This window comes from Neltuma alba, unplaced genomic scaffold (assembly GCF_004799145.2).
Source record: "Neltuma alba isolate B1F8T4 unplaced genomic scaffold, ASM479914v2 tig00004331_pilon, whole genome shotgun sequence".
NCBI classification, from domain to species: Eukaryota; Viridiplantae; Streptophyta; class Magnoliopsida; order Fabales; family Fabaceae; genus Neltuma; species Neltuma alba.
Window position 1 is genome coordinate 131,435 of NW_021633659.1, and position 17,446 is coordinate 148,880.

The 17,446-nt window shown below is 31.5% G+C and overlaps 1 protein-coding gene across 1 annotated transcript; it reads left to right on the forward strand.

The window, feature by feature from the left end:
• Positions 1-5,057: 5,057 nt before the first annotated feature.
• On the forward strand, positions 5,058-8,463 carry LOC114744327 (transcription factor AS1-like). Its single transcript, XM_028932496.1, has 2 exons — positions 5,058-5,289; positions 7,044-8,463. Exon 2 carries the CDS (start codon positions 7,155-7,157, stop codon positions 8,226-8,228), a length of 1,074 nt encoding a protein of 357 aa, XP_028788329.1. The 5' UTR covers positions 5,058-5,289; positions 7,044-7,154; the 3' UTR covers positions 8,229-8,463.
• The last annotated feature ends 8,983 nt before the right edge of the window (positions 8,464-17,446 follow it).

The following is a 17,446-nucleotide window of genomic DNA, read 5'->3' on the forward strand; positions in this document are numbered from 1 at the left end:
TTTTTTCTCTTGTGGACCCTACTTATTTCAGGCTGGAGTCTTTTGGGTGTTGGGTGTAAAAAAACACATGGAAATTTCAAAATAGCGCAAAAATGTTACTACCTCCTCCGGTTCTTAATATAAAACCCTATTTAACTTTTATTTTGGTTTTAAATATAAGATCCCAATTCACTTTATCTCTTATATTTATGTATTTTTTTCAAAATAATCCTTCTAATAATTATAGTTCTAGCTAATATAGTTGATTAGTAAGGATATTTTAGAAAAAACAACACTTATTTATTACAAATAATTAACTTAATTTCTTTCCTTAATCTCTTCAAATTAGTTAACTGGGTCTTATAATTAGGACAGGAGGTAGTATTTTCGTTGATTCTACTAAACTACCGTTACTTTTTTTCTCTCGTGGGCCCTACTTATTTCAGGCTGGAGTCCCATGCATGCACCGTCTTTTATTACTCCTCCCTTCCTTTCTCTTTCTTTCCTCTTTCCTCTCTCCCTCTATCCATCGATGGCCAAGGTAAGGCAGTTGGTTCATCAAAAATTTCCAACTGTTAAACAAACAAGCCTCACGAAGCAATAATCATGTCAAAGCATACAAGGTAGCCATGTTAAGCCCATGTTATTCGGTAGCCATTCATTCAATCACTTTATGAACTTCTAGCACTGAAGGAAAAGGTTGTTCCAGACTTGTTAAGTGAATCTAATCATTAGCCAAGGACAACACCTCATGAAATATTCCACAGGCACTCCAGCAAAACCAAAATATGGCATGATTTACACAGGAGGTAACCTTATTTAGTCACAGTATATACCGAGCTTAATGGGAATAACAGAGAGGAAGAAGAAACTGAATAGAATAGCAGAGGACGAGGGGTGAATACCACAAATAATCTCACTCATCTGGTTTTTCTTACCAAGAAAAAGAAACCAAAAAACGATCCAGTTCAGTTTAGAATGATAGAGCCTTAGAGAAAGAAGATGTGATAGGAAAGTAAATGAGAAAATTCATGCTGTGTTTGTATATATACAACTTCATGAAGCAAAAGAGTTTTGTTAACATTGCCAATACAAATGTCAATCACCTGAGGCCCATGGTTGTGTGTCTGGATCAGAGGGAAGCAAAAATCCCTAAAGTCCCTAATTAAAATAGATGGCTATGATCATTTTACTGTTAATGACTAAGATTGGTTAATTTATTCTCGGCGACTTCATTCCAAAGATGAGCTTCTGGTTTCATATATTGGCTGAGCATGTAATGTCGAGTTGTCGACTCGGTGAGAGGGAGAGAGGAGAGAGAGAGAGGAAGGGAGGAGTAATAAAGGAGAGAATGCATTTGAAAAATGAGACCCGCGGCCGCAAGGAAAAAGGTAACGGACGTTTGAAAAAATTAACGGAAATGGCATTTTTGCCCCATTTTGCATCTAAGACTTTATTATGATATCTGGTGCTCCTTTTCGATATTACAGAAGGCCCCTTTACCCTAGAAAAAAAATATGTTTCTAAATATCTTGTTTGAACTTTGTTAGTTAAAAAATGTGCATGTTTTATATTGTATTGTTCTCTTTCTTCTTGACAATCATATTCAGACGGAGCCTGACAAAATAATTAATCCACTACTGATTATTTGTATTTTAGAGAAATCAAGCTACGTAAGTATGCTATCTAATTTTTTTTACCTACCCAAATCGCTTAAATAACTCTTATATATATATATATATATATATACACACACACACATTTAAACCTGAAACATTCAATTAAAGTGATTTGATAAGTGAGGAGGGAAAAAAAGCTTCTTTATTATCCAAAAAAGAAAGCTTCTTTATTCTATGTTCATGGGTAAAGCAATGTTTCATGTTCCAAGTTTGGAAGATGCAAATAATTAATAAAATGTTCAATGTAGTTGTTCATTGTTGGCACCACAAGCTTTTCTTTTTCAAATCCCAATTTTTATCCCAAAAACATAATGCCTTTCCCCTATTTTTTTCAAATCAAAATTCAAGAAAGAGATTGATAATGACAAGATTAAATTAAAGGAATCAAAATTATTGTATAAAATTGAAAATTTGAATTTTATGGCTTGGTGTTTAGAGTTTTGTTGTTTATTTTTCAATATAAAAACAATTAAGTTGAGAAATGAGGTTTTTTTCCTTTCTTTTTTTTGCCAGAGTTGAGATGAGGTTGTTAAACATTGGATTTAAGATTATTTCACTTTTTTTTTTTGCCAACGGATTATTCACATATTTAAAACATATGTTTTGGAGGTTTAATAATAATTACTCAATAATTAGGTTTTATGTTAAGGACCGGAAAAATATTAAACATATTTAGTTGATGAAATTCAAAATGCGGGAAGCTGTGTTTTCAAAGGGGCCAAATCTGAAGCATCCATTAGATTGACTTTAAATCTCAACCATTCGAATGTCTCTGATGAAATCTCGGTCCAGCCACTCTTGGGTTGGGCTCCCCCTTAATATGCCCAAAAAACCATTATGCCTGTAGTTTATGGGCTGGGGCTGAGGAATAAGAATTAACGTGTCATTACGAAATTAATAAATATTAGGTTTAGCGGAATAAATTTACCTCTTACAACGTGATAAATTAATATTTTTAAATTCTATCTAATAGAGGTGTTTATATTTAGTACTTGATAATGTCTTGAATATGATTATTTCTAATAAGAAGATACTTGTACTTGAAAAAATATTTATAAATAAATCAAAATGAGGAAATTCAATTTTTTTAAAAAAATAAAGAAAATCAAAACAGAATATTTTATTACTTCTAAGTTCTGTGAAATAGATGCAACATTTTTTTTAATAACAGAAAATTGGAAAAATATATTAATATATGTTAAAAAAAATGGAGGCACGACATTTAATAACTTTTTTCTATTTTTATATAAATGAATAGAGGAATGAGTATTGTACAATTCACATAGGTTGAGGGAATCTGATCGTATGAAGCTGTACGGTTAGTTTTATTACCGTCGCCAGGTGTCACTTGTTTATAGGATAGTTGAAATCATTTGAGCAGAGCAAAAATCAATTTTACGGTTCCGATTTCGCCATGGTCTGCTGAATAAGACAGACTCGTGATATGAAATAAATTTGGGTAAAAACAAACCTATAATTTTAAAAATGTTTTTATAGTATATAAAATAAATATATAAAATTTTTTTCATAAATTATTAAAAAATATTTTTTAAAAATAATTATTGAACAATCCAAACACCCATTCAATCATCACCTTGCAAATGGCCAAAACAAAATACATACTCTCTGAATTCGAAAAACTTTGGTGGAAAGAATAGAGGAAAGTGTCTTTTATTTTTTTAATTTGGTACAATGAAATAAACTTGTCCATAAACATGTCAATATCATGCTCAAATTCCAAACTTCTCCGTTGACTTACATTTTATTTATTAAAAACATAAATAGAATTTCAAAATTATAATTCACATTCAAAAAAGTCTTTTAAAAAAGATACTGAAATAACCAAAATTCTTATTTAAATTACTGAATTTGCCAAAACTCTAATTATATCGCATGATCTAAAAAGTGATTTTAAAGTTTAATGAAATGATTCTAATGCTTCTTTATTAGAAATATAAAGAAATAGGGATTTTTTTTTATCATTCCCATATTGTATAAGAGTTCTGAATGAGGTAACTTGATCTCAATCATTACAAAGTCAAAAAATCAATCAAGGAGGTAACAGTTAATTTTTGTATTAAATCTTCATCCTTTTACTAATTTAAAATTAAAACATGTTAATTATGAAATAAACATGTTAATTATCAAGATAGTATTGTAATAAAGTTTTATTCAAAAACTTATTATAAGTGTGGTGAAAATAATTTGTTAATTTAGAATTAAAATATGTTCAATTGTGAAATGAAATGTTAATTTTCAATGTTGTGTTGTAATCAAGTTTTATTCAAAGATTTATATTATAAGTGTGTTATAGAGCAAGAAATTGTGAATTTAGAAGTGAAATATGAAATTAAATATGTTAATTTTTAAGGTTGTATTGTGATAAGTTTTATTCAAAGATTTATTACATTTGTGTTATAGATAAAAAATTTATTAATTTAGAATTAAAATGTGTTAATTATGAAATGAAATATGTTAATTTAGAATTGTCTCTTAGTTTCTAATTCATTTCATAAAATTTCAATATTCTTTTCTGGGTCATATGACGTGATTAAATGTTTGACTTATTTAGTGATTCAAATAAGAATTTAGATTTTTTGAGTTTCTTTTTAAGAAATTTCCCATCCATTTCTTAAGGTGATGAATTTATCAAAAAATAATTTGTAAATATATTTGTAAGGTGAAAATTAATTAAAGTTACATATAATTTAAGCATAACATGTAGATATGAACTTTGAAAATAAAAAATTCACATATTCAAATCAATAAAAAATATTTATAATTTTTATGGGGCAGTCAAATTTAACTGAACAATACATAAACCATCATATTATAATCTAACAATTTTGAATGGGAATTACAAATTTATTTATTTTCAAAAAGAAATAAATTGTTCTTTAATCTCAAGACTTTTTTTTGCCAATTATCTCAACGAAATTAAAATCATAATTTAATAATTAATATTTTCAAATTAATGATTAATTGAGAGAGCTCAGTTTTTTTTTGGCAGGTCAGTTGGAGGATAAATCTTTTTTTTTTTAAACCAAGAGAGGATAAATCCTTAATTAATTCATAGAGAACTCGTGGAGACGAATGAGAATGATAAAATTGGCACACAAAAAAAGAAGGATGAGAAAAAAATAAAAAAATTATTCTGCATTCATTTAAACAATTTAATCATTAAAAGGTTCTAACCCCCAGTTTAAAAATGGCTTTTGTGAAATATTTTAGGGTTTATTTGGATTCATGATTTATAAGCACCGTTTTCATTTCAAAAAACTTTTAATAATTATATTGTTTTGCGGGAAAAAAATGTAACATGCTCGCGCGCAGGGAAGGACGTCGCGTTTTTGGCATTCACTCTTTCTCTCTCCTCTTACTCTGCAACTCTCTGCCACTCTTATCTCTGAAGCTCTTGGCAATTTCCACAATAAAGCCTTCGATTTCGGGGCTCGAATTTCCTCATTTTTACTGGGAAATGCATTGTTTGATCGCATAGTGATTCCGATAGCAATTGTGAGTGTGGAGGAGGTGGAGGAGGAAGAAGAAGAAAGAACGGGAAGAGGAGGAAGAAGAGAGGGAAACTATGTGCAATGAGAGTTAGCTTGCGCTAGCAAATTCCCCCAGCGACGTAAGCAAATACCGTTCGTCATCTGCTTCGCCTCTTTTTATTCTTTTACTTTGCGTTTTAATTCGCGTGCCATGTTTTTTCGCTCACAGTCAGTTCCCTGTCTCCCTTTCGTATTTTGTTTAACTTAATCTTACCCCGTTTCTCTCTCTAAGGTCTATTTTTTTAAGTTCACTGTCTTTTCTAATGCTTCTGTATTGGTGATACTTTAAAATGTCTCATGTATTTCCTGATCTGGATACTGCTTATGATTTTCAACAGCTTTATCCTTTGCATTTGCGTGTCATTGATTTGGGAATACTTTGCTTACTCTAGATATGATTTTCTAGAAATCTTGATCCTTCTGTCGTCTGATTTGAGTTGGTAATGCTGATTCTTGCGTTTGCCATTATATGTTACTGAAATTTATCACTATTCATGAAAGGCTTACTGTACATGCTTATCTCTTATTGAGCATCTCTGGGTACAATTTATCATGAAAAATTATGAATTTCTGAGATTACTCGTCTAGGTCCTTCCCTGCCAAAAAAAAGAAAAAGGATAAATAGATTGTAATGACGGAATTATCCTAATTTTTACTATTAAATTTCTAGTACCATGCTTGTACATTTACGTTTTCTAAGTGCTAAATACCAGTAAAGAATGTGAATTTACAAGTCACAGTACGAGAATTTATCATTCAGATCGTAAATTTAATTGTGACGTTAATAACTTTTGATTTTGGTCCTTCAGAATAATTTTGTTATTCAGGCAAAAAAAAAAAGAATAATTTTCTTATTTATCATAGTCATTGTGGCTTTCTTGTGGTACTCGAATTTTAGAGAACAATTTTTGTGTTTGATACATCATTTTATCCAGTGTTGTTGTAGTTGTGTAAAATCGTTACCTATGAAGGAAGGGAAAAAGTAACATTATTTGTTTCCGGTGAAGTCAGAAAACTCGTTTTTGTTGCACTTCAAAATTTTTTGCTTCTTAAGGGAGTTTCTGCTCAACTTTGCAAGTTTAGGAGATTCAATATCAAATTTTTAAATGTTAAGGTAGTCATTTGCAGAAGACCTAAAATTTAAGGAGGTTCCATGCAGTTTGCTGGTAGAAAGTGGCTGTTAGTTTCTGAGATAGACAGACATCATGTTAAGGTCCTGTCTGAGTTCCTCACAATGTGTGTCCTGTATCTAAAATGAGAATGTCAATTTTTTTCCCCTTAAGTACACAGGATCCTAAACTTTTTTTTTTTTAAAACGAATTTGGTCTTGAAGCTGGTTGCCCTATCATGTACTGGATTTCTCATAGTAACAGACACTTGAGGCTGCTGAAATTCCTTGAGCATTTGTGATTGTATGTGTTTTCTGCTCCTGCCTATTTGACATTCATGATTTGTATCTGCGAGGTGTTTTATGTGATTAATAATGCACAGGGCTCGTAGAACGTTCAAACAATGATTTTCTGGCATATTTAGGGCTGTATTCTGTAATATACAGGTTAACTCTTAAAATTGGGTATTGCGATGTTACCTTTGTATCTTTGTAGATTCGGTAATTTGGTCTAAGGTTCGTATTTAACAGCTTGATTCCATTTACATTGAGTTTGTCATTTGGGTATTATTCTAGGAAAGTAGTCTTTTCAATTCCTTAGACTTTGAAATTTGTTTACATGTCAATGTATCGGCTTATGAAGGAACAGCCTTTTGCTTGTGCTAATTTAGGACATATCAGGGAGAAAAAAATTTGCTCATAATATAGTTTGGTTTCTTCTTGCAGTTCCATCAAAATCGATGCCTTGAAATTATCACAGATTTTGTAGATTCATGATGAGGAGTTCGAGTTTGAAGAAATGGGCAGTGGGATAAGAAAAGTAGTTTGCGCTTGGAAATGAAGGAGAGGCAACGTTGGACAGCTGAAGAGGATGCTTTATTACGTGCTTATGTCAAACAGTATGGTCCTAGGGAATGGAATCTTGTGTCCCAACGCATGAACAAACCCCTTAACAGGGATGCCAAATCCTGCTTAGAAAGGTGGAAGAACTACCTCAAGCCCGGCATCAAGAAGGGGTCTCTTACTGAAGAAGAGAAATCTCTCGTCATCCGCCTTCAACAGATTTACGGCAACAAATGGAAGAAAATTGCTGCAGAAGTCCCTGGTCGCACTGCTAAGAGATTAGGTAAGTGGTGGGAAGTATTCAAAGAGAAGCAGCAGAGAGAAAAAAAAGAGATCAACAAAACGGTTGACCCAATTGACGACACCAAATACGATCATATACTGGAGACTTTTGCAGAAAAGCTTGTGAAAGAACGCCCTTCCCCATCCTACCTCATGGCTGCCTCAAGCGGGGCCTTAATTCTTACTGATGCAACTGCTCCTCCATCAGCTATGCTTCCTTCTTGGCTTTCAAACTCTAACAGCACTTTAACTATTAGGCCACCTTCCCCTTCTGTAACGCTAAGTCTCTCTCCCTCACCTGTGGCTGCTCCACCTCCAGTTCGATGGCTACAACCTGAGAAAATGCCAGAGAATACTTCTGCTGTTATTGGGAATGTAAAACCTCATGGAACTATTCCATGTTTTGGTGATAACATGCTTGTATCTGAGTTAGTTGGATGCTGCAAAGAATTGGAAGAAGGGCACCGGGCATGGTCAATGCATAGGAAGGAAACAGCATGGAGGTTAAGGCGGGTGGAGCTGCAGTTGGAGTCAGAGAAGGCATGTCGTATGCGGCAGAAGATGGAAGAGTTTGAAGCAAAGATTAAATCTCTTCGGGAAGAACAGATGGCTGCTTTGGATAGAATGGAAGCTGAATACCGGGAGCAGCTAGATGAACTGAGAAGAGATGCAGAAACCAAGGAGAAGAAATTAGCTGAGCAACTGGCTGCAAAGCACTCAAGGCTTAGTAAGTTTCTGGAGCAGATAGGTTGCGGACCCAAGCTTGCTGAGTCAAATGTAAGATGAATACTCCGTCCACTTATAGCATGAATTTAAGGAGTGTTTGATTCTTCTTGTTTTGATCTTGCGTCTATTCTCCTAGAAATTTTCATATGCTTATGTATACTACTTGGGGAATTTGTGGTATATTAGTTGATATAGGAGGCATAATTTTTGCACCCATCTTTATGAATATAAACTAGTTATAACTCCAATTTGTCTGGATAACTTGTCTTCTTGAAGAGTATGATGAACTGTTGGTTGATTGGTTCATACTTTTCTGCTAGCATTAGTTCAGATGACTTTAAGTCAAAAATTTAAGACAAAAGAGGCTGCCAAAAAATAAAGAGATCATGAGTGATAGTAAAAAGCTCCGAAATTGAGTCTTGGTATCATAACTCTCTTTCCTTAACATGTTCTACTTTCTGACTTGGTCCAAACTAAAAACACACAAAGTCCTGGAAGCCCATAGCAACGCTTTTGATATGCTGAATTAAAGATATAAGCCCAATTCATTCACACAAGCCAATTATACTATTAGTTTCAAACCTACTAGCTAGTTAACTAGTACTAGTAGGTTAGACTACAGATCTTCCCAAAAGCAGCCATAATATGCCTCATAGGACACAAGGCCTTCACAGATTTGAGGGCAAAGTTCTCCATTGGCAAACCCAAAATCTGTCATCATCCCAATCGTATCATCTGGATACCAATTCAGCATCAATTCATTTTGTGAAGCTGGCTCCACGATCTCCATCATACTATTCACCCCCTTGCTGCCTTCATGCTGCTCTGAGTAACTGTCTTCCTGCTTATGAACTTCTTCCTTTTCTTCCATCATTTTGTTTCCACCCTCTACAGATTCTACCAGACATTCTCCTTCGGCTCCAACCTCCCCTTGTTCTCCTAGCACTTCTCTTAGAAGAGCTTCATCAATTTGCATGACCTCCAGCTCCTCCAATTCCAGTAACCCCACATCACTATTCTCAGTTTCTGAGGCCATAAAAGGTGAGGAAAATAACCAGAGATATGGAAGAGAAAGAAAAGGAAAAGAGAGATTTGTAAATAGGACTATCTTGAAGACTTGAACACTTGCATGTTGTTGAATGGAAAATGTCAGATTTATATACGTGGGGATATATGTAGAGGGGCCATGTCTTGAAAGCTACATGTACCTAATGTTGCTGAAAGGAGTACATGCACTAACTCAGGAACGTGAAAGACCAAATAAAAAAGGTTAGTGAGTAAAAGCAAGAAGGTCCCTGTTTCTATTTGCAGATATTAATCTGCTAGAATACGGCATTACTCAGTGACGGCAAGTGATATTGAGAGGCGCGAATTTTAATGACCGTCAATTTTCTTTGATAAATTTGAAACATTTGCCTTCATAAATGAATACAATACATTCAAAAAACAGAGAATTAAGTGTAAATATGAGAGGAGCAAATCCCATGCTCCGTTAAATTTGTTTTTCATCTGTCCCTCCCAGAATGCAGGAGTGCGTGACTGTAGAAAAATAGAGTTAGTGTCAGTAAACCTGGAAGAGGTGAATTTTGTTAATAATCTGTTAAAAGATGCGAGAGAGAGAAATTTTCCTCGGAATAACGACTCAGAAACTCAAACGCAGATAAATTAAAATATGTACAGTCAAGATTAAAATAAAGATGACTTTGATGGTATGAAAGCTTGTTGTAAGGAAAAAATTGCGAGTTCAGTTATGTTTTTTATAAATACATGTTTCACGTAAATCAATCAAGATAAAATTTTTTTTTATATATTTATTTTATATTTTGTAAATTAATGAAAAGTCTGCTTATAACTTATTCTAACAAATCATAATAAATGAGCTGATTACGTAGGTGTACCAAACAGCCTACGTTGTCACGAAGGAGGGGGAAAGAGCTAAGTTGCACGCATGTTGTGACTAAAAGAAAGCAAAAGGAAAAGAGGGAAAAATGGACTATGTGGCTGTGATGTTTTGCCACCCAAATCAGGCATCTTTCTTTGATTCCCAATTTTGCCTTAACTTCTTTTTTGAGGATTCTTATGCAACCTATATATATATATATATGTATGTATTGCCCTTTCTCAAGCTTCCTCCCATAGTCCCATGCCTACAACTTGTCACTTTTTTTATTTTTTATTTTTAAAAAACACACACACAGAGAAATTAGCTGGCACACAACCCAAATTTAAATAGGAAAATAATATTTAAGGACCAATTAGTTATAGGGAAAATCCCAGAAAAAACCCTTAGAATATACCAAATCCCAGATTGGATCCTTAAATTTCGAAAATGACAGAATGGGTCATTGACCTAATATGTCATTTGTGAAATTCAGGCGAATTGACAATTTTGCCCCTGAGCAAAAGTGAGTAGTTATTCTCTAAACAAATCTAGGTAACGCTTACACTGTTCTAGTAATTACAAGATTCGTTGTAGTTAATAATAAGGTACTTGACAATAATAAGATACCTGACTATGAAAAAATGAGTAGTTATTCTCTATACAAATCTAGGTAATGCTTACATTGTTCTAGTGATTATAGAATTAGTTGTAGTTAATAACAAGACACTTGACTATGAAAAAATGAGTAGTTATTCGCTACACGAATCTAGGTAACACCTAAACTCTTATAGTGATTCCCTGAATCATTGTAGTGAATGAATAAATGAGGGCAAAATTGTCAATTCGCCTGAATTTCACAAATGACAGATTGGATCAATGACTCATTTTGTCATTTTCGAAATTTAAGGACCAAATCTGGCATTTTTCATATTCCAAGGACCTTTTTTGGGATTTTCCCTTAGTTATATTTAGGACCCCCAATCTATGAAATTACAAAAAAGAAACGAGTTTTTTTTTTTTTAAATGAATGGATCAGATGCCCTTCCATGATCGGCAACATTTAGTTGAAAAAATTTAGGATTTGCAATTGATTTTTTGAAATTTACAAAAATTTCATAAATCATGATTAATTTGCAACTAATTTTTCAAGTTTCAAGATTTACAATTGATCTAGGTTGCCGACCACATTAACGGCATCCTGGTCCATTTATTTTTCAAACTTCGGTATTCATCTGTGATTTTAACAATTAATGGTCATTAAATGTAGTTAATTTGCTGTGCTAATCTTAAAATTTCATTTTTCCAATTTTTATATATCCCCCCTGATTTACTGATCTTATGATTCTTATCCTTATATATATATATATATATATATATTGGTTGCGCCAACGATCTTATCCTTATGTTAATGATCACTGATCTGTGCCCTTGTGACGGTTAGTCATACAAATTTGTCTTGGATACCAAGTTTTTACTACCTCCGCTACTTAATATAAGAGTTTATTTGAATTTTATTTTATTCTTAATTATAAGATTTTGATCAATTTTTTTTTTCATATTTATCTATTTTTTTTCAAAGTAGTGCTTATAATAATAATAGTTCTAACTAATATACTTGATTAGTAAGGATATTTTAGAAAAGACAATACTTATTTATTACAAATAACTAATTTAACTAATTTTTTTAATCTACTCAAATTAGTCAACTAGTTCTTATATTAAGAATCGAAGGTAGTATATATCAAAGCGCCATTTTTTTTAATTCTAAAACAGTGATTTTACGTTGACTGTTCCCCCATATTAAATATGGTTGGGCCTTTGGGCTTTGGTTATCGATCTCCTGAAAATTTGCCCTTGCCCAAAGCAGGTAGTGTTGGGCTTTATGCTGCACCTAAAGCTTCGTCTAACTTGGCGGGAAAAAGGAAAATTGTGGGATTTAGTTATACCTTAGGGAAAGTTAATCTGACGATCCTTACATTGCTTCACTCAATTTTAAATCAGGCCTTGTAAATATTTTTTCTCTTTTTTCCATCCCTATTGTTCGCTAGTTATTGATTACAGTCCTTCTGTTTGTGATGTGTGAATATGGCGTTATTCTAAGTTGAACAGTGCTCATGTGGCAACTGATTAAGGCGGCATTTGGTTTTCCCCTTAAAAGCATTTTCATACCAGTCAAAATAAAATTTCTCTTTTTATTTTATATGCTGCAAAATCACTTTTAAAATCATAAGTTGAATTTTATCCAAATACCTCCTAAACATCGTCGGCTTCCCTCGGCTTCTCTCTCCCTCCTCCTCCATTGTGTCTTCTTCAAAATCAATGCCATTATCTCCTCAAGCCAACCTCTTCACATTAAAGGGTATTTGGGTAGAAATAAAATCATAATTTTAAAAGTATCTTTACGATATACGAAATAAATATGTGGAGAAGTTTGATTTCAATTTGCAAAAAAAAAAGTGCTTTTAAAAAGCACTTTTGGAGTAATCCAAACACCTTCTAAATGTTAAGACAAATCCAAATTAAAACTTATAAAATAGATTACGACCCTCTCCAAATTTAAAGCTTATATATAGTACTAGAGGGAGTATTATTGACGACATCATTTTTGTCGTCTTTGAATATCAAACCTTAATTGCTACACTAAATATTTACACACACACACACACTATTAATTCATCCGCGCGTTATATACTCTAAATTTTTTGACGGTGGATGAATACAAATAAAGTAATTAATATGCAGAATGTTTTTGTAGCAAGAGTTGGCTATTTCTTAATTGCAAACAATACAAACTGAAGCAATTCAGCATGATATGAAAAATCCAAACAATCTGTTGTAGAAAATAACATAACGCCAGCCAGAACATGGTGGAATTTTTTCCCCCATAGTTAATATTCTTAATTAACTATAAAACTTCCTAAACTAATTGATCAAATTCTTCTAAATGACATTTGTTGAAGGTAAATTTAATATTTCATAAGAAATAACTAACTTTATCTAACTTTATTAATTCATTTTATATATGTTTATAGTAAAAACTGGATATGGAGCATTTAAGCATTAGAGGCCCCCACACATTCAATCCCAAGCACAATCCAAAATTAACAGAAAAGGACTGCGGACAAAAACATGGTTAATTTCCCGCCTATATGGCGTGTAATAATTAATGTCCCATATTTCGCTGTAAATGAAAAGGGTTGCCTGATTCAAATGAAGGAATTGTCATATGGTTGACCAAGTTATTACATGCGTATGTAGAATTAATGTGGCAAGCTCATTTTCATTACAAAATAAAAAAGTTAATTTATATGACAGTGGTATGATTGAAAACTATCGCCCATAGTTAGGTAGGTTGCATGCTCCGCTTATCCTATTTATAAATCACTTTCAACATATTTTACACAGATCAAGAAAAACCTTAAACTTCATTAACTCTCATTTAAAAATTTAACAACTTTATAATTTTATCTCTATTTCATATATATTATACTTCATGTAAATAAAGTCAACACAATAATAAATGAAGGATAAAATTGTACATCCATACAAAATTTTTCTCTCAATACCCTATAAATAGGACCAAAAAATGTCTTTTCTTTTTGTCCTATAAATAGAACCAGAGGAGTATAGTATAAGATCCCATTTTGAATGACTTATAAGTAACTTCTTAATTATAATTTATAGAATACGAAAAAAATAAGTAGAGAAGTTTTGTGACGACTAATATAAAATATGTTTATAAGTATTTTTAATTATAATTTCAAACAACCTAAATAGTACTACCTCCGGTCCTTAATATAAGACATTGTTTGACTTTTATTTTGGTCCTAAATATAATACCTCAATTTACTTTGTCTCTCATATTTATCCATTTTTTTTCCAAGATAGTCCTTCTAATAATAATAGTTCTAGATAATAAACCTAATTAGTAAGGATATTTTAGGAAAAACAACACCTATTCATTATAAATAACTAACTTAACTAACTTTCTTAATTTTCCTAAATTAGTCAACTGAGTCTCATAATTAGGACAGGAGATACTATGATAATAATAAGAACTTTTTTCCTGTGAAAGAAAGAGGCATTACAGACAATCAAGAAAAGAGAAAGGGATAATTCCATTTAGGTCTCACACAAGACAATTAATTCACAGGAACCTGTGTGTAATAACTCCCAAGTCCCCAGGAATCTGTGTGTAATAAATTGTAATTATGAAATTACCTATTTACCCCATTCATTTACAACCTTAACAGTGGCTGTTGACAACCCGAGGAGAAGTGGTTAACAACCTCGACAGTGCTCCTGGTATCCCACAGAGTGAGTTGTCAGGGGTACTGCCGAGGTTGTTAACCACTTCTCTTCGGGTTTTCAACAACCATTATTGAGGTTGTAAATAAATTACTGCAATAAAATTAATGGGAGTAAATAGGTAATTTCATAATTTTAATTTATTATACATAGGTTCCTAGGGACTTAGGAATCATTTTGAAATTTTTAAGGACTTTTTATAAATTAATTGTCTTGTGTGGGACCTATGTGTAATTTTCCCAAAGAGAAAACTGGTAGCTTTTCCTCTTCACACGCCAATGGTACGTGCTCATAAATGACAATGAGCAGTAATTGTCCCTATGTAAATAATAAAATTCTAATCAAGGCTTATACTTTTAACAAATTTCTAATTAGGTTTTTAAATGTTGCTAAAAGACCAGAATGTCTTTTTGTAATCAAAAAGGAAAATTGGATGTAGGTGTAAGCCTAATTTTAGTTTTAATTATTTTAGTAGATTTACCAATGAGGACATGGTCTTTCTTAGATTTTATGTCAAAGTTGTATTTTATACTTGTGAATGTTATGTCAACTCTAGAATTTATGGGCTTTTAGTTATTTTTTATATAATAAAAATTTGATATTGAATAAATCTTAGAGGTTGAAAAATTGAAGATGAATTGAAGAGTCTCAATGTAATTTGTGAAATAGTAAAATTAATTTCGATAGATATTCAAGAATGAGGTGAATCTTTAATTTGATTTTTTCTCGCACAAAAAAAAAATCTTTGATCCTGTTAATCTTTGACATTTGAAATTGTAAAATTTTTATTGGTTCCCATATTTTTATAATTCTATGGATATTTAGAAATTATACATTTTTTATCTTGACTTTTCAATTATTTTTTATTGGCCAAAATCATGATTTTTCTTTTTTTTATATGATAATTTTTTTGGCCAAATTTTCATATGATAATATTTAAAGAAAAAACATGTTAGTTAAATTCAATTAAAAGAATTAAAACTAAAATTAGGCTTTTTAATTACGAAGAGCATTTTGGTCTTTTAGCAATATTTAGAAATCTCCAATTAGGCCTCTTGACCTAATTAAGAATTTGTTAAAAATGTAGGCTTAAATTAGGATTTTTCTATTTCAAATGGATTTAATTAGAATTTTCTCTTTACTCATTTCTCAGCAACACAGTCACTTGTAATTTTTTATTTATTTATTTGGGTATTTAACCTATATCGTCCAGATTTAATATAATTTCATTATTATATTTTTAATAGTTTAATTCCTTAATGTGCATATAATCTAAAATAAAAAAAAAATCTTTTAGTGAATGATTGAGAAAGGAACCATGCGACAGTAGAGTGTAACTTGGTGGTCCAAGAATTGAATGCCGTTGCTGCCGGCATGTCGCGATGCATATTACTATCTGTACCAGTATGACCCAATATGTGTCCCCATTCATAGCTGTCTCTCTTACACACATGCGTATGTAGTGAGCAGTAATACCTGCTTTTCCGTAAAATATACTTAACTAATCTAAATAGATGGAAAAAATTAATTAAGTTATTAGGAATAATTTCGAAGGCAAATACTCCTATGGTCCTTAATATAAGACCTAATTGTTGAGTTAATTTGGGTCCTAAATATAAAATCTATTTATCATATTTATCAATTTTTTTAAAATTACCTCTATAGATTATCCCTCAACTATAATCAAGTAAAAGAGAGAGGGAGGATATTAAGAAAGATGATTATGGTATTTTAGAAAAAATATGTTATATTTCTTATAATTAACTAACTTACCTAATTTTCTTAATCTAATCAAATTAGTTAAATATGTTTTATATTAAGGACCGGAAGAGTAGTACGGATAAAGGACAAAATGAATTGAAATCTTATATTTAAAACCAAACCTAATCTCTTAACTAGCTCTTATGACCAGAGTTAATATTACCTCTGCTTCTTAATATAAGAGTTAGTTAACTAATTTAAGTAAATTAAAAAATTAGTTAAATTAGTTATTTGTAATAAATAGATATTATCTTTCTTAAAATATCTTTGTTAATCAAGTGTCATTGGTAATACATTTAACATGTGCAATTATTATAAGAACTAATGGATAAATATGAAAAACAAAGTGGATTGGGGTCTTATATTTAAAATTAATTTGAAAGTCAAATTAGTTCTTATATTAGAGAGCGAAGGTAGTATATTGAGATCTTATAATTTCATATTTAGAAGCCATGTAATTTCTGTGTAACATGTGGATTATTTTTCTTTCCAAATTAGGCATTATAACTAATTAAAATTGCTTGTTCCCAACATCGATGGAGTAACTTCTAAGCCAAGCCATTTATTTGATCTCTTGCCGAAATTTCTTTTCACGATTGAAATGGTTTTATACTTTTATTCAATCACTCATATTCGTAGTTAGCAATTAATTAGGCTGCCATTAATGATCATCATCAATGCCCAAATTAAACTCCCACCTAATTTCATCCAAAGGTATCCCTACCTACTTTTCTATTCTCTTTTTTAAACCACATATATTACTAACCCTTTCAAGTTTCAATAATGATTTCAATACATCCGCGGACAATATCAATGATTTTTTCTTCTTTTGAGTTCTCCCCTATCATTTTAATATCGTTTCCAAACATAATGAAGATGGAAACAAGTAAAACATAATTTTTAACTTTATAGATAAAAGATTAATAAAAATTTGGTTATAAGTACCTATTTAAAAATTTTATTGGTCAAAAAGACCTGCAATTGATCTTCAATCATGTACAACATATTTTCTTCTAGCCAATTTTTTCTCAGATTAATTTTATTTTCTTGAAAATAACATTAGTCTCTGTTCATTTTTATTAATAGATTATTCACAACAAACTAAATACACAGCTTGTTCTCTATATGCATTCAATATCTTGACCTTTTTTTTTTTTTTGGTTCCCTGGACCTGGTATACCTAATTCAATGCCATTTTTAAATCGTACGCAAAGAAGTAAATACTTAAAGGAAACAGTTGATACTTAAAGAAGGTTTTTACTCTGTGAGGAAAAGACTGTTGCTTCTCCCGACCTCTGATCTCTGCTCAAGGTTCAGTATCAGAACC